Source organism: Oculina patagonica, chromosome 4, assembly GCF_052425735.1.
Source record: "Oculina patagonica isolate OP01 chromosome 4, crgOcupat, whole genome shotgun sequence".
NCBI lineage: Eukaryota > Metazoa > Cnidaria > Anthozoa > Scleractinia > Oculinidae > Oculina > Oculina patagonica.
Genome location: NC_135761.1, coordinates 9877004 through 9894299, shown reverse-complemented (window position 1 = coordinate 9894299; position 17296 = coordinate 9877004). Strand labels below are relative to the sequence as shown.

At 39.3% G+C, this 17296-nt stretch overlaps 2 protein-coding genes across 4 annotated transcripts; both read right to left on the bottom strand.

The window, feature by feature from the left end:
* LOC144649488 (serine protease 23-like) lies at positions 1-7754 on the bottom strand. Of its 3 annotated transcripts, none has more exons than XM_078508982.1 (2): positions 7622-7754; positions 1-2427 (listed from the first exon to the last, which is right to left on the bottom strand). In XM_078508982.1, the coding sequence occupies exon 2, from the start codon at positions 2323-2325 to the stop codon at positions 1051-1053; it is 1275 nt and encodes a 424-aa protein (XP_078365108.1). In that variant the 5' UTR covers positions 2326-2427; positions 7622-7754; the 3' UTR covers positions 1-1050. The 3 variants fall into 3 exon arrangements, with proteins under 3 accessions (XP_078365108.1, XP_078365109.1, XP_078365110.1); XM_078508983.1 differs by lacking the exon at positions 7622-7754 and adding an exon at positions 6069-6192; XM_078508984.1 differs by lacking the exon at positions 7622-7754 and adding an exon at positions 4563-4748.
* Positions 7755-12214: 4460 nt separating this feature from the next.
* LOC144649500 (large ribosomal subunit protein mL52-like) lies at positions 12215-17286 on the bottom strand. The gene is made up of 5 exons (XM_078509006.1): positions 17147-17286; positions 16991-17081; positions 14083-14150; positions 13879-13943; positions 12215-12764 (listed from the first exon to the last, which is right to left on the bottom strand). Exons 1-5 carry the CDS (start codon positions 17181-17183, stop codon positions 12642-12644), a joined length of 384 nt encoding a protein of 127 aa, XP_078365132.1. The 5' UTR covers positions 17184-17286; the 3' UTR covers positions 12215-12641.
* Positions 17287-17296: the final 10 nt, after the last annotated feature.

Below are 17296 nucleotides of genomic sequence, written 5' to 3'. Positions count from 1 at the left end.
TGTCTTTGAAGTCTCTTTACTCAGATAAACGGTATAATAAATGTGTAGGAATAATTACAGCATTTTGAATATAGAAGAATTTTCCAGCAATATATATAATTTTATACAGTCACTTGAGTGTTGAACTTTACAAGCAAAGTACGTGGTATATTAAATACGACTCATTTGCCATTCATTTTGACTGGGTTAAATTCAATTAAATAAGCTAATATTCCACTAGTCGAAGCTCTGGTCAATTCGAAAGCTGTGCACTACCTCCCTTATAAACCCATAAGTATAATTTGGGTTTTCGTCGAAATAATTGCTTACTAAAAAAATTGTCGTTTATGCCTATAATACTACAGTGTCCGTACATATTTTCTTAACTGGAAGTCACGTGTTAACCGTGTCAACAAAATTATCTTCTGGTCAATATAAGCAATTGACCTTTTCACCGATACGGCGGCCATCTTGAAGTCTGTTGTTTCAAATAGCTATTATGGGATGCCCAGAAGACAAATGCATATTGCCCCCCTGAGCATCCCATAATGTCTTTCAAAACGAAAGAAATAAAAATGGCCGCCGTATTGGTAAAAAGGTCTATTATCAAACAGTGAACGTGAACAGATGTATGGCAACGTGTGACATGGTCGAAGCAGAAATTTCATCAAATGTAACAATTTGAAAACTATTCCTAAGCTAAGGGACGGACAATTTAATTTTTGAGGGAGAGGGGTGTTGGGCAATTACGAAAAAAAATCATGCCCAAGTAAGAACAGGAAAAAAATTCAAGCAAGCCCCACCTGCTCTAGCCATGGATGGTTGAAACAAGAAAACAAAAAATTTTGCTGAAGGTTACGTTGGTTTAAAAAAAATTCTTGCAACTACAATGCGGAAAAAAGTTCTTACTCAGTAGAAATTGCCCCCCCCCCCTCCCCCCTTCAAAAATTAATTGGTCCTTCCCTCGCCACTGCTGCGGCTATTTAAGACTAAGACTGTCAATACAATAGACGGGGCGCGTGGGAGGGGTGGCAGATGTTGCTTTCGAGTTGATCGGAGCATCTGTAGTATTTAGTGGCTGGGGTGGACTGGCATCTTAGCGACGGTTTCATGTGAGAATGCGCCTCGGAAATTGCTTGGAGGTTGATCCATCCAAGCGCGAATCTGCGCCAACTTTAGCGGCGTGATCTTTGTGGCTACGTTCATACGGCGTTTCTTCTTTCTCCTGCCGTACTTTATGTGCAGAGAGCCAGAGAACACGCCCATAACGAATCGTTCCTCCCGACGCCCTTTCGTGATTTTGCCGAAGATGCCAGCGCCGGAACTACCATAGAATGAGTCGCAGCGGTTGAGAATGGCGTGATTAACGCAATAAGCTTTGCAGTAAGAGTACCAGACAGTGTTCAGAGGCTTGTCAGCGGGAAATGAAGCAAACTGGATCCGCATATGAACCGATAGTTCCGCGGGGATTTCATACAAGTCTAAGTACTCATTCTTGTGCGGCCGTCGCAGCCTTATTACCGAGTAATCGTAGCGGTAATCCCGAGACAGAGTCCATCCCCGCGGGACTTTGACGTAATCGACTCCAATCTGTATCACCTTGCGTTGATGCCGCAGTACGAACACCTTGACTTCTTTGGGATCGTCGAAATTCCACTTCAGTCCGCTATGAACGCAGTGCGCCGCCGTGAGAACATGGTACTCTGATATGAGAGTGCCCGTACAGCCCGTAGAAATCCTCACCACTGCGGAGTACGGAAGTTGCTTTGAGTCGACATGAGAGACCAGTGTTCGATCGTCTGATCCAAACACGTATCGCCTTCGCCGGTGGCTCCTCGAGTTTTGCTCATCATACACGTGGAAATCACCTGGGTCCAAGTTGGGGTTTTCAAGCTCAAGATCCGAAAGATGACTCCACACGTCACGCGTAGCGTTTAGCTTTCCGTCCGTGAGTTTCTGAAGATCAACCAGTGTGAGGGTAAGACTGCCGTTGGACCAAAACGTTTCATAGTTTAGCCGCGACAAGTTAGTCTGTTGAGTGTCATTAAGCAAATCATCAATGTCTATCTCCGCCGAGAAGTTATTCGGTTGAAATGCGCCGGTATGGTTTGACTTATCCAGCGAGGTGGTCATAACGTCTTTGATATAGAAGTTTAGTGGAGGAAAATCGTCATCGATAGTTTCCTCTGCTATACTCACAGGCGTACTCGACGTCCCGTTTTTCTTTGTCACATTCTGAGAATTATCAACTCCTTTAGGGGTGTGTTGAGACGAGTAAACAAGGACATAACACTGTAGGGCCCAGGATAGGAAACACGCCACAGCAACACTTTTGCCCATAGTCATCTCGAATATCCTCTTATTTTGGTGTCGTGGCTTTCAATCAAGGCCGATTAATGAATTCTTGCTGGGATGCGCGATCTCTTTTAAGCACTGTACAAGGAAAATCTGCGAATTAAATAACAAGGAAGTAATTTTCAATGTGTGGGGGCATATCAAAGAACGTACCCACGTATAACCACAACATAAAACGGCCTCCTTTTACGATATTTAAACTGATAACGTTATTGAGTCCGCCACTTGTAAACCGCTCTAATTGATTTTTTTTTAAGACGAAAGTCCCTTATTATCACTCTTTTCTTTCGTTGACGAGCTTTTATCAACTATCTAAGGGCTTATTACTCCAATTTTCACATTTTTTTTGTCCGTACCGACCAACGTTTCCAATTAAATTCAGCTTTCTGTAATTAACATCAGATTGATCGGTTTTTTAATTGCAACAGTTTAGAAAGTACAAATACAGTGTAGGTGTTGTATATAAATAAACCTCATGCGACATTTAAGGAAGTTTTTAATTAACTTATCGCATGTTATTTATCTCATGTGCGTAACTATTAAATTATGAAAGCATGTTTCCCTTTCGCAAAACTACAAAAATTCACAAACGCGACGGTTTAAAACTGTAATTCAAGTGTCGTTTGTCTAGTTTTTAACAATTATGGAATTACATAAACTAACACTGATATCGTTTTAAAAGATAACTGCATGTTTTGAGTGAAGAAACTCATAATTTATTTATGTGAAGTGTTTATTTAGAAGTTTCGCGTATTGCTATAGCGCAGCCTTTGATCATTAAGGCTATGAAGTTCACCTGCGTTCAACTCTTTGAGTCTTATACATCTTATTGCATTCAACTAAAAACATGACCGTTTAATTTTGAATGTGTTTCCGGTTCACAAAATGAATGCTAAAAATAGTATTTGCAATTTATTTTAAATGTACGCATTTTCTTTCAATTTCTATAAATTCAAACTAGGTGGTTTACGGTTTCTTCAGGTCTAATTCTTTTATCGGACAGTTTCTTCCGAACAGAACATTGTTGTTTCTCTGTAACAAATTTTACTGAAGAAATCAGTGCCATATTAAATTAAATATTTAATAGGCATCAACCAAATTTACAAATAAGTTATTTTTAAATATGCTGAGGAAGTCGAAGAGATAAAACAATGTTTTAGAGGATATAAAACACAGATATTTTTGGTGAATTTGTTTTGATTACGAGGTAAAGCTTACAGAGATAAGATCAGTGCTCAGATATTCATACTTTTATTTGCAATGTTTTGAGCCAGTTGTGTTGAAACCACGAGAGGACAAAAATTGAAACGTTTTCACTTGACGTCAGCAGTTTGATACGTTTCCGCGAAAGTCCAGCCCAGCAACAGCTGAGCTGCCAATCATATCAAAGCGAAAGGCGCTAAAAACAAGAAACACGTCTCGTAACCTGCACCAGGTGTCACTAGGTCCGCAACGCGTGCTGGCGCACTGCAATCGCGCAGATCTCAGCAGAATCAAGCACACGAATCAAGCATAAGCCACACGTGTGGGGAAAACAAAGAGAATTTAGACCCGTTCCACACTAATGCGTTTTAAGCGATGAGTCCTAACAAATTACCTACATGGAGGCTATCGATCGAATTATCCGAATTATCCGGCAATTTCTAATTTATCGCGGAGGCGTTTTGCGGTCTTCTTTGATTATTCATGCCCGGATAGATCGCGTTAAGTATTGTGTTAGACATCGAGTCACCTCCTCTTGAAACCACTTAATTTATCTCGACAAAGAAGAAACTACTAGAAGCTTGGAACTAATATTATCTTGAATGCCTTATGAAATTCCATCAAAGCTGAATCGAAAAAAACATGTCTTACCAAATAACATATTAAGCTTCCATGAACTTTACATAAAAGTTTGTGCATTAACTTGCGTTTTCTTATCAGTTTTACGCCGCAAATACTGGCATACGATATCAGGAAAGCTCACGAGGAAATTGGTATATCTTAGATCTAGATAAGGGTCAGATGACAGAACACAAACTATGATAAGATATAGTTTTAGTTTTTGCAATTGCTGCAGTGGAAGCCATGTTGAGCAAAACAAATGCGATGACTAAACACGATTTGATCCAAGATCTAAACATTTGATTCTGTTTGATACCGTGGAACCAAACAAATAAAATTTAGATGTGATAATTGGCAAGGCTCTCGGAATTTTCAAGTACTACCGACGTCACAGCTCAACGTACCTTGTTAATTCTCAACTGAAGTATTTGGCCAACAAAAGACTTACGAGCTCTCCGGCTTTGGTCTTTCACTGGGTGAATATACTGACTCTGTGATTAAACAGTGACCTAAAATCACCACAATATGCTTGTTTACGCTATTAACAACAGCGGGGATCGAATTCGTAATGATCACAATTTCGGAGGTAGGTCATTCCATTCTCAAAAGGCGCAGTCGAGCGTTTTAGTGAATAAGACTCCAACCCTGTTGCAATTAGTTCGCTATTTCCGGTGACAGAGAGAACACGAACTTGCTCGTACATGATATTAAAGAACACAAAAATGTGAAAGTTGAAAATTGAACTGAGTTGAGATCACGTAAGCAATCATGGAGACTTGAGCCCAATACTTTGGGCATAAAAATCATTCTTATAGAATTTCAATCTAGTTTCGTTTTCTTTGTCAAGTTACTGACATTTTTCGCATTTCATAACTTCAACATCATCAAGGAAGAATATGGATGACGCAAATATAAATCATCCTTTTAAACAGCGAAAACCGTATAAGCAATTTTGTGAGCAAAACGCATTCAAGACCGCAGCAATAATTGTGTCCGTTTCAGTTTTGCTCCCCTGACCCCACTAACATTGTTATCAATTAAAACACTTTTTAAAACAATAAAACTTGAATGTATACGTGCGACAATTCAGGGTTTTGCCCACAGCCGGTTTTTTTTTTCTCTCGTTTTGTTTCGAGTGATTTTTTCAGTGACACAGTCGTACGCGCTGAATTTACATCTAGTTTCTCACGGTTCTCTCGTTTAGTTCAGCTGTTTCGAGTAACGTCCTTAATACTTTGTGCCTCTACAAGACTGACATTTCAAAGCGATTTGCGCACTTGTAATCTCAACTTGTCAAACATTTGTAATACTGAGTAAGTTAATTCCGATTCATTATGACAATTCATTGACGACAAATGAAAGCACTTATTTTAAAGCTAAAGCCTATTGTTGAATTGTGCCTAAATTCTTATTGTGGTGGAGCTCTGAGTATATAGTATGTTGGCATGTATGTTTGTGGCTTCCAGCTATTTTACTATTGGAACTTGAGGCAGAGGAACAACTAATAAAGCAGCGTAGAGGGTCCCGGTTTTTTGAGTTATGACAATCTATTTACATCAAAGAAACTCGCTACGATTATCGATCATGCGTTCGTGTTGCGTACGGCCTAATTGTTGTTACTTTGATGAAACAATTCGGATGATCTTTTGAGTTTCACTTCAAGAACACGCTCTCCTTATAAACCTGCAGATTCTCTAATGTTTATTGTGACTCGATTGTCGTCATATCAATACCGATTTTAAAACACACAAAAAGCTAAACTTCTAAACGAGGTGCATCTTTGAGTTGTACAACACTCAGCTAAAACAGATATGTTCGTTATATTACGTACGGTTGTAATAATATGGGGTTACATTTGATTCAACGAAGGATCAAAAACTCTTTGAACAATTCCAACAATGCTTACCTACCTTTTGCGTTTAGGGGTTACTCGGATCTTTAGTCCAAAAAGCACAAACCGGCGATTTCCGCGTAAAGTTAAATGTGGTAACTGTTAACTTGCGTCAAAAATACTCCAAAACTCAGTATTGTTCTCATGGATCGAAATTTATGCTAATTGACTACTTCGACCGCAGGATATACTGCTTAAAAAGTAATATCCGAACGGGAACAATTTTGCACCCAATATTGATCTAATCATGACAAGAGTTATATGCGTATATACGAATTTCGGGTTTTTACAAGTTATATACGAATTACGCTTTTAATCGCTTACGTAACTATAAGGTGGATTATATACAAGGGCTTGTTTAGTGAACCAAAGAATGTATGCATATACCAAGTTTTTCCGGGACAACGCAAGACAAACAAATGTTGTGAAAATAAAGGGGGAGGTTGCTTGCAAAGCGGTCAGCTAATACTGGTCTGCGGTTTTTATCGGAGACTTAGATCTTGACGGCAAAGATGTAAGGAAAAGACAAAAACATTCCCTAAGTGGAAAAAAAATTGAAGAATTAGAAGAACGAGCTAAAAGATCAGAGGGTATCCCGACTCAAAAGAATGTGAATTGAACCGGAAAGAAAGTTCGTGTAAAATTAAAGATCTGTAGTTAAATCTGTTAGTAACTACAATATATAATTAACGATTCCTGTTCAACTGAAATCTACCTATATCGTGATCATGGATGAAACCTTCAGTTGGAAACAGGCTGTGCATTAATATTATCATTATTCATTCTTAAGGAAATTTGACTAAAGAACGTCACGCACAAATGTTTCGGATTGCGATATATAGTATATGGATGTACGTTTTAGAATGAACGTTATAGAATGAACAATCATCGGCCAGGATTTTTCAGGATTGCCCTTAAATCACTGACACCAAAAAAGAATACGAGCAAAGTATTTTTTCAGTTCAATTTTAGTAAAATAAATAGCCATGTTTAATTAAGTAGTGCACGGAACATGACCCAGGCAGAACGTTTTTTTTTTTAGTTTTCAGCAGTGTCGAGTTCTTTGGAGAAAACATAACACGAGGTCTTTGGACTAACTCTGTTTTGAATGAGCACTTGATGTCTTTTTGAATGGTCTGTGTTGACAAGATTTGAAAACGGGCTGTAAGCTTCAGATGATCTTCGTGGGTTGAGCAGTTAAGAACAGATCTGAGTGGAGGAACTGCGTCAGTGATGGAGTTTCGGCCTTTGAGTGCAAGCGGGTGGATTTAGCCAAACAGGAACGCTGGAAGAATCAAGCTTTACTGCGACCTGCACGAGTTTGTGTTAACGGCCTTAGTATATATAATTATGAGAGCAACCCACCAATGTTGATGAATTTAGCATAATCATTAGAAATGATGTCCTAGCCAATGGGGACAGGCAAAGACGTCTTATTAATTTTTTTGCTCGTTCGTAATAAAGAACGTTTACTGTTATGCTCGACTTGTCCTTTCATACGGGCATACCGGCTATATACATATATAACTGATTGATGACTGTAAATCAGTATATTATGTCATGAGCACTTACCTTTTGTTTGATGGTATGGAACGTGAACGCAGATCAGTGCAGAACTAAGAACTTGGCATGTCTAAAAGGTTCTTAGTACTTGACGCGCTAAACATAATCACAAGCTTTTGCGCGCGACCGGGCACTTTTAAAAGAGATCGAAACGTGCTGACAGGGAAAAAACATTCCATGACCTTTATCTAGGGTGTGTCTCACATGTAACCCCTCTAGCTCAAGAGAGGCTTCCGGAAGTCTGAACAGTATCAACAATTAGATTCCAAGATTCTTTTGCGATTTTTTTTGTGAGTGTTTTGCCGCTACCGCAAATCTGCTACGTAAATCTGTGAGATAATCCGTTAGATAGGAATCTTTGTGACAGGAAAGCGAGGCAAAGAACTAACAACAGACGGTATAGGTGGGGGGTCGAGAATGTCTAAGGATAAAACGTGGATTAAAAAGAAGTGAAAAAGGAAACTCTTAACCTTTAAGCCTAAGAAGTGATCATATCAATACCTTCAACGTCTAAGTCACGATAATGATATTCTGATTATCACCAAAGGTATATTGTCGTGTTATCTTCGAACTAATACTACAAGCGATGTATAGAGGCTCAGCTTCCTTTTTAGCTCGAATCGAACAATTCTTACCGAATAAGCTGAAGCTAACATGAAGGTCAACTCCCGACTGAGGGGGAGGGGGAACGGGTGTCCTTTTGTACGTGACAGAAAAGTGGACGAGCCATGAGGAAGGAAGCATTTCTCGTTAATTTCCGTCTCATCGGTCTACGAGGCTCTTAAAGGCGTCAAACGGCGTAAATGGTTACGTTCAAAAAACGTAAAACCGACAAATGAGGAATTTTTTCTTAATTTTTTTTTACCGTCAGCGGCTGGAACGCAAGGCACGAATGAAATTAAAACCTGAAAACCGTCTCGTCGATAAATGAGGGGAATTTTGTTTTTTGTAGTCTACCTCCACAAGTGTTTCTCCATAAGGGGGAATTTTACCGTCAATCGACAAGGTGCTATTTTAGCCTGAGGACACATGCGACGCGACACACTGACATAATGTGTGGTCTACACTAGTACTTGACGCAAGCTTTGTTATTAATAAGGTGCATTTTTGCAGCTAGTATCGAATATGACAACCGGCTTTTTTATTGCAACACACACACAGAACGAATCTTACAAAGCGAAATGTTGATTACTATTTACTTACTACTTTCTTACTCTATAACCGGCTTCCCTTTGCAAGTATTTGCCACTCAGTTGTTGTAAACAAGAGAGATATTGAAGCTACTTTCCACATAGGTCCACATAGAATAGTCATTGAATAGTGTTCGCAGGAATTCCTTGTTCTCAATTACAACTCCGAGACACCTACTTATATTTAAGGTGATGAAACTAATCTGTAGAGACGGTGGCCTGTAAAAGAATTGATTTTGTGCCACACTCCGAATAAAAGCAAGAAAAAACTCAAGGACAAAAGGGAAACGAAGCTAAACGAGCAAACTTCAATAAGAGGGTAAAAGGGAGGAAACTCCTTTATTGGCTTAAACGATACATGTCACTGTGGTTTTCGGAAATTAGCCCTTAATTAGCCTTTTTATAAAGGGGTGACACTTCAAAGAAACACAACTAAGACGTCGGAAAAAATCGAACTATTCTGGAACAGGGTATCTAGCAAATTAGCACTGTCTTTGTCGGAAATGGAGAGATTATAAGGGTCATACTAACCCAGGGGCATACAGAATCATACAAAATGCTTGGAAGTATCTCTTCCGGGCCACCACCCTCCCCTGGAGCGCAATACAGACGAATACAGAGGGCAAGCGGGAGATTTCTTTTTCCCCAAGATGGGTTTGGCATTGACTTGAGAAGCACAATGCAGCAATATATTTTCTGTTGATCAGCATCATTAAATATATTGAAAAAGACAGGCCAAGGTCATGATCGAGCGAAGTATTTTCTCAAGTGGGGCCAAATTGCCCGGGGGGGGGGGTACTCCCATATGTGGCCTATATAGGTATGTGCCGCCCGATAGGGTATGGTTTTTGAGGTTCTCGGTCCTTAAATAGGGTATCATTTTTGCTACTTTTGGCAATGTGTTCCCGCTGTGATCCTTAGATAGGGTACCCAAATTCTATTAGCTAAAATAAACGCCCAGCTAAACGAGAAAAAGATATCTGAAAACTGAATTTTCAGTTCAGGTATTAGAAAAGCGATTTTATAAAGATTTGTGTCTTGCCGTGCGCGGTTTGCCGTTATTTGGGTCGTCACGGAACGTTTCTCCTCCCCTTAAATAGGGTGTCATTTTTCGGTTTTGGGCCTTAAAAAGGGTATCAATTTTCGCTTTCTTTATCCTTAAATAGGGTCAGGGTTTAAGAACCTTGGCGGCACACCCCTATCCGAAATTTATGGGAGTACCCCCCCCCCCCGGGCCAAATTGAAACGAGTTGTTGTCTCTAATATTAATGAGGGCAGTGTCAAGGGCGTAATCCACCAGTTTTAATTTTAGCCTAGCCAAGATAAGGGAGAGAGGATTTTGCTTCAATAGATAACCCCACTGCTTTCGCGTTTCAGCAAAGGAACAAAAGGCCTCAATCTTAAACGTAGACCACTGCGCCGACCGACTACCGGTTTCTGCCTGCGGTTAAAATGTCATGCGAACTTTCATTTTCGATTCCGTGCAGTCAAAACAAGGCAAAAACACGACACGGACTCGAAACTAATACGAGAGCAGAAAGGATATGAATAGTTAAACGTCACAAGGAGTAAATTTGATTATGTTTTGATCCACTTAAACAAACCACTCAAAATAAACAAGATAGTGAATTCTACGTGAGAGAAACCAAAAACACACCCTTGAAGCTTGTTGAAAACTCCGTAAAGAACGTTCTTTGTTAATCCTCTCTAAGCGTTCGAACTTTCCTTTCAGTTCAAGAGAATTCTCGACTGGTTGGTGAGATATTTACATCTTGGCTCAATCAATTTTCTTCAGAGGATACGATTCTTGATTTTCATAACATACCTGATTTTTTCTGTAACAATTTGTTAAAAGAATTTCTCACGTTACGCGATTTTCAAGAGAAAGAGATACCGAGATTTGGGGGGTAATAAATAACATCTTTACGTACTTAAGTTTATAGGTATTTCCCTTTGATGTCAACAGAGATCGTCGTAGAAGCTACAGCCGTCACGTCTTTTATTTCACCCCAAATCGTGAGAAATTGCAGCACTGACCGTTAGTGGGGGTCGAAGCTCAGAAATGTCCTAAGACGGAGCTTCACGCCAGCAGCTAAGGGACGGACCATTATTTTTTGGGAGGGGGGGGGGGGGATGAAAAATATTGAAAAAAATTGTTTGCAGGGCCTGGAAAGACAAAATAAATTGTTTCCAAAAGCGATATGTATAACAAAAAATAGTAAGAATTTCGAAAAAAATTGTTTGCAGAGGTGCATAAACTAAAAAAAAAGTTTGCAGAGGAAAATTTTTCATCCCCCCCCCCTCCAAGAAAAAATGGTCCGTCCCTAAGAATAGTAGGATATCTGACAGCTATTATATTACAAGATGATAACTTAAGACTCCGTCAAGCTGCAAAACCAGCAAAAACAAACAAAAAAACAGACAAACAAAAACGACCAAATCGAAAAGACAAACTTCATCAATGGACATTTTAATTCATTGATTACCTTAGCTATCCTTTTTCGCCAGGTCGATGACGTCACCAACGCGTTCACTACAAACCCGTTGCCAGGCTCTTTCTTCACGCGGTGTTCTCGCCAAAGGTTGCAGAGGCCCGGGGGGAGGGGGGGGGGTGGGGGGAGAAATCCCATAATATAAAAAAGGACAGAAATGCCCGTTGACAGAAATGCTCCTACAGGAGCCCAATATGGGCGTGGTTCAAGTTGTTTTGGCTCCTAAAAGATACTATTCTTCATGCCTTTTCATGTGCAACCCTAAACGTGACCACAACGGCTAAATATATTGGCGTTTTGTCCAGGCCCCAGTTGCTCAAAAGGGTGCAAAATCCTATTCACCAAATAAATCATTATCCAGTGGATAAGTGTTCATCAGACATACTATACAATCCACTGGATAGGGGTTTATCCAGTGGATAGGGTTATCCACTCTTCAAACAACCATGGCCTGAACACCCCAATTGAGACCAAAATCCGTAATTTACATGCCCAAGCATAATGATGATCCCATCCCGTTCATATGGAAGGACCTCCCCCCCCCCAAACTCCCACGGGTGCAGAGCGAAGAAAGAAACTGAGACAAGAATTGCATTCACGTTCTAAGCTTAGTTGACAGAGATATGTAGTATTTGATGGAATGAGATGTGGCCATCCTCGGAGACCCAGGGGCAGTTAGTGGGGGCGCGGGCGCTTATCGGGCACAGGATTTTGGGCGAAGTTTACAACATAGAGCGTAACAGTCTATGTTGTAAACTTTCGCCGAAAATCCCGTTGTCCGATAAGCTGCCCGTCGCCCCCTCTCCCCTGGGTCTCCGAGGATGAGATGTGGCGAGACAGTGTGGACAGTTTCTTCCTGACAATGACTGAAATGAGCCACAAATAAAGTAGAGTGGTGCGGAACTTTAAGGCCAGCTACATGTAGCAATGGGTTATTTTACTGTAAAGTTCCTCCTCAGTGAATTCCATGATCCCCACAGAAAATCCAATAATCATAACAGTTTGGTCTGCGTTAAAAACTGCTCAGACATTTATGAGACATTCAGTTATCAGTAAACTAATCGTGCTTTGAAAACACTCAAATCCTTGGTTCTAATTGTCCAATCACATCCGATAATTGTCTTTTCAAATGATGTCATCAGGCTACTTCATGTTGCCTAGGAACCTATGCAAAAGGAACTGCGGGCTCATGCTGCCCCCCAAAAAGTACATGTCAGTACAGTTCTGACTGCTTGTCTGTTCAAACTGAGCCTGCAGATATTATGGTCAGCTGAAAGGTTCACCATGTAAGCCTCATGAATCAACACTCAACTAAATTTGTTCTTAATGATGATGCTGTTGTTGTTTTCAACTGTTGCTGTAGTCATCCTGCAGTTTCTTTGGTAACATGGTCGGGTCCAAAACATTTCCTTCTTCATCTCTTGCAAGTTCTGCTCTGTCCATTTCATTAAGATAAGTTAGAATTTGATGCTGGAAGAAAAGTTAAAAGAAACCAGTTTCTCTTGTCAAAGTGGTGCTTATTATATTTTATGAATCACAACTATTTTGTGTAGGTGGACTACAATATGCATCTGTTTTCAAGATTTGCATACCAATAGATTAATATTATTGGAATGTCAAAGAATCTGTAGAGATGGTTAAAAATAAAAACATTATTGTTTGATGAGCTAGTCTTTACACACCCTATGCAAAAATGGTTGTCATTTATTTCTGTTGTTTGGTCGAGTTCCTTAAAACGCTGGTGGTGGCACTTAAATATATATGAAATATTATGCTATTCTAAGAAGTTTCAGTGTTTTGGGTTAAATTTCTGCAAAGTTATGACTCATTCAAATTTAAGAGATTTGTATGGGAAAATTCACCCTGACCTGCCTAGCCTCGTTTTCATGTTTTTGGTGATATAAATGTCCCTGTAACTTCCCATTAGATGAAAGTATAGCCTTTAAACTTCGTACACTGATTTACTTTGACTTTATCTTTGAGTTAGAGTAATTTAATTTTGTTGATAAATGATTCTTCTGGGAGCCGAAAATTAACAGCCGCCATATTTGCATATGGTCTATATAAAACAGATAATACAAACATTTTTTTAAATAGATGAAGCAAATAACAGCTGAGAAAAAGAATGACCATTCACATGCACAGCTGTAAATTTAAAATAGGGTGGCAGTGCAGGGGAAACTGAAGTCAAAGTCTGTATTTGGGCCTAGTGGGTCATCAGGCTAGTGCTTATCCTAGTTTTTATCAGGTTTCATTTCTTTTATAGACATGTCTGTAACTCTTTTCAAAGCATTTGCATGGTCTTGCCGACAATGCATGGCAAACTAAAATTGTGATTACCGGATTTCCCACCTTGGCTACATGCCCTAAGTTTTAGCAGTAGAATCCTCTACCTAATAACTTTATAAATAGTGCAGAAAATATATTTTATACAATCCAAGTCACTAAAAACTCTCAACAAACTGTTTTTTTTTGTGTTAAATTTGCCCCAATTTTAATATATGACAGAATTCCTTTCCAAAGGTACATATTATGAGGAAAGTTAAGTCCAGGAAATGCCCAGAAGGTATTGTTTGAAACTTACTGCCACATCCATCCTCTTATAACGCCTGACTCGTCTTTTCCTTGTTTCAGGTGCAGGAGTCCCATCTGATTGACAAAGAAAAACAGAATCATTTCAAAAGTTCAAAGAAATGTTCAACAGCAGTTCACATTATAATAAATTGTGTTTTTTTTTTGTCAAAGAGCAGTTTGTGAGGTTGTAAATGTTTTTTTTTTTTGTCAGTACCTGCATAGCTCCAGTCTGGTAAGTCAGTAAGAGGTCCATAAGCTATTCCATCCCGTGCCTGACCACGTCTGTTAACAGAAAGCAAAAGAAGTGGAGCATATAATTTATCAATGCAGCTTGGTCTTTATAGGGACATACTTCAAGTTTTGGTGTCATGATAATAGACTCAATTTCCAGGACTCAAGAAGGTGGTGAAAATCGAGCCTAGTGTCACAAGGGCTTTCCAGTATTGTTTAGGGAAGCTACTTTATGCCAATAATTTTTATTTGATGAGAAAAAAAAAATGGTTTCACTTCAATCATACTCCCTTTCAGTATTTCTTTAAGTAATCAAAACCCCCTCCACACACATTCCACACGCACACATTCACACTTATTATAGGAAAATAACGCTTGTGTTTATTAAGGTATTTGAAATTAATGCGACTTAAATTAACGTGAATTGAAGAAAAAATTACTTCCCAATAAAGGAAATTAACGCGAAAGAGACAGTAACATTTCAAAATGAAGGAAATTAACAAGATGTACACATCAGGAACAAGTTTATTTCAACACTTGTTGGCGTGTAATCTTAACCCTTTTACCGGCAGATTTCTGTGACTTTCTTAAGGGGTTTTTTGGGCTTATACATTCTGTAGAACTTTGTGATTGCATATAAGAAGTCCAAGTAAAAATGTGTGCTGTTTCGAAACACCGAGGGCTCAGATTTTTATTGTGACGTCAGTAGTCGGCAGTTGCTTCGTTCGTAGGCGAGCTGTTGGGCTTGGATTTGGCTCGTTTTGTGTTTATAAGTGATTTTTCGAGTCATTTTTCACTGCAGAAGCCCCCAGGCTGGCATCATTAAGATAGAGTGGTGGGTAGAGGCCAGCATCTGAAAGAAACCAGAGGTGAGAGATGATTTTGTCTTGATTGGAACGCCAGAAATATTCGAATCGAAAGATGGCGGTCCATGGGTAAAGTTGTCTCTCTGGCCGTTCTGTGGGTGGATTCCAAGACCTGCCAAGGCATTTTGGACGAGTTCTGACTTCCAAAGAATGCAATCGGTGCAACATTTTGCCGGCAGGATTGGGTGGCTCGACACTTATAAAAAATATATGGAATAAAGGTAGGAAGCCTTTCATGCCGCCGCCATGACTGTTTTTCCCAAGCATCCCTTTCGGTCAGCAACGAGGAAATTACAGGTTTGCAAGCATAGCTCTAATCGGATAGTAGTTGCTGAGTCTTCTGAATGATTGATGGGAAATTTCCTTGGTGAACGGAAGGGAATAGGGTTGAAGTTTGCTGCAAATATATATTTTTGAAGTCAGAATTATTTTTTCATTAAAAAAATGGAGGCAAAGATGTGTGTTTTTTGTTGTTGTCCTGTTACGTAGAAAACGGGCATTTTCAAATTTGCTGCTGAACAAACAACCATATGCAACAGAAATCAAGAGTTGTAGTCAGTTAGTTGGCTTTTAAAGCTACAGTCGAACCTCGATTATCCGGACTCATCGGGACTGGCCCAAATAGTCCGGATAATCGAGAGTCCGGATAATCGAAAATATGAATATTTATGAGCCAAAAATAAAACTGAATAACTTAAATGGGAATACACTTAATTGGGTCCATTTCTGGGTAAGAAATTTCTTCGAAAACGAACATTGTGTTTCTTAGAATTTCCTTTTAGGTGTAGTGCTGCGCGAGCGTTTTAGCAACACATGTTTATGCAAGCATTTTGTCCAAAATTTTTTGAAACAGCCTTATAAAATCAAACACACTTATTTCAAACGAACCTTTTTTAATTGTGGAGAGATAGTAGCGGCTTTAGAAGACAAGCAAAACACCAAGAAACATCAGAAGTCTTTGAAAACCACTCGATAAACAAAGTGCCAAACTTGTTTGGGGAACTTGGTAACCAAGCTACACGTGTTGCATCTTGCCAGGTTACTAAGTAGCGAAGTTCGTAGCGAGAAAGATTGTGCATGAAGATGTTTTTCTCGAGTGGATTTACCAGATTTGTTAGTGGAAAATGTCAGCTCTTCATTCAAACCTTGTGCAAGCCAGTCTCTACATATTAAGCGGATAAATGGTAATGAATTTCGACTTGAACTGCCAATTAAACAACACAGATAGCAAAAGTGAAAGGAGATCGTTACATGTACTTAGAGCGTAATGCGTTGTGTTAAACGCAATTTTCCAGACTTTTAACATAATTTCTAAATATTTTTCCCTCTTAAAGTTTTTAAGATCAAAGGTCATTAATATTCATGAAAAAAAACGGGACCAGAGAAAAAGTCCGGATAATCGAAAAGTCCGGATAATCGATGTCCGGATAATCGAGGTTCGACTGTATGAAAATTATTACTTTGCCATAAAAAGCAGTCATTAATATCATGTGCCCAGATATGTAAAAGCTAGAGTGTTTTCAATCACTGCTGGTGTTTTTCGTACACATATGTACGATTGCCGGTTAAAGGGTTAAACGAAAACAATCTTCTTGGTACTTTTCCCACTTTGAGCGTTCTTCGCAGTATCAATGATAGTGGTAGGCCGGTAAAATAATGCTTTTTCCTTGGAGTTCAAGAACGTCTGGACTGTAATGAGAAATTTTGGGCCAAAATAATGGAAATTAACGCTCCACTTAATTAACGGTGCGGAAATTAACGCGAATGTTTGAAAGTCACGTTAATTTCATGACGCGTTAATTTCCTATAATATACCGGTAAATAAGGTATATCATGAAAATATATTGTGCCCAGTGTTGTGAAATTTCTTTTTAAATACTTTTGTAAACTACTTCTCTTACATTTTGAATCCTTTGGAAATCCATGCGATGTTTCGCTTAGTAGCTTACTTGTCCATTTAACGTGTATAGTTGAGATTTAAAATATTTGAGCTAATATACCTATCCAATGGAAGCTGAAGTTTACCTCAATCTTAATTTTTGTCCCGCTTGAAGAGCTGCCACGATGCTCCAGTTTCGGGCAGAATTAACAGAGATCGTTGCTGGCCTTGCTAACACTAAAAAAAAAGCGAAAGATCAATGGAAAGAATCAACAAAGTTTGAGGAGTCACTAGAAATCTACCTGCAAAGCATCGTCGAAAGATCCCTGTGGACGCCATCTTTGATTTTGGGGCAATTCCGTCATGTAAAACGACTTTTAGTGTCCCTGTAGCAGCGCAGAGTCTGGGAACAAGTAGATGATATGTAGTGCTCAGCTCACTCGCAGCCAAAT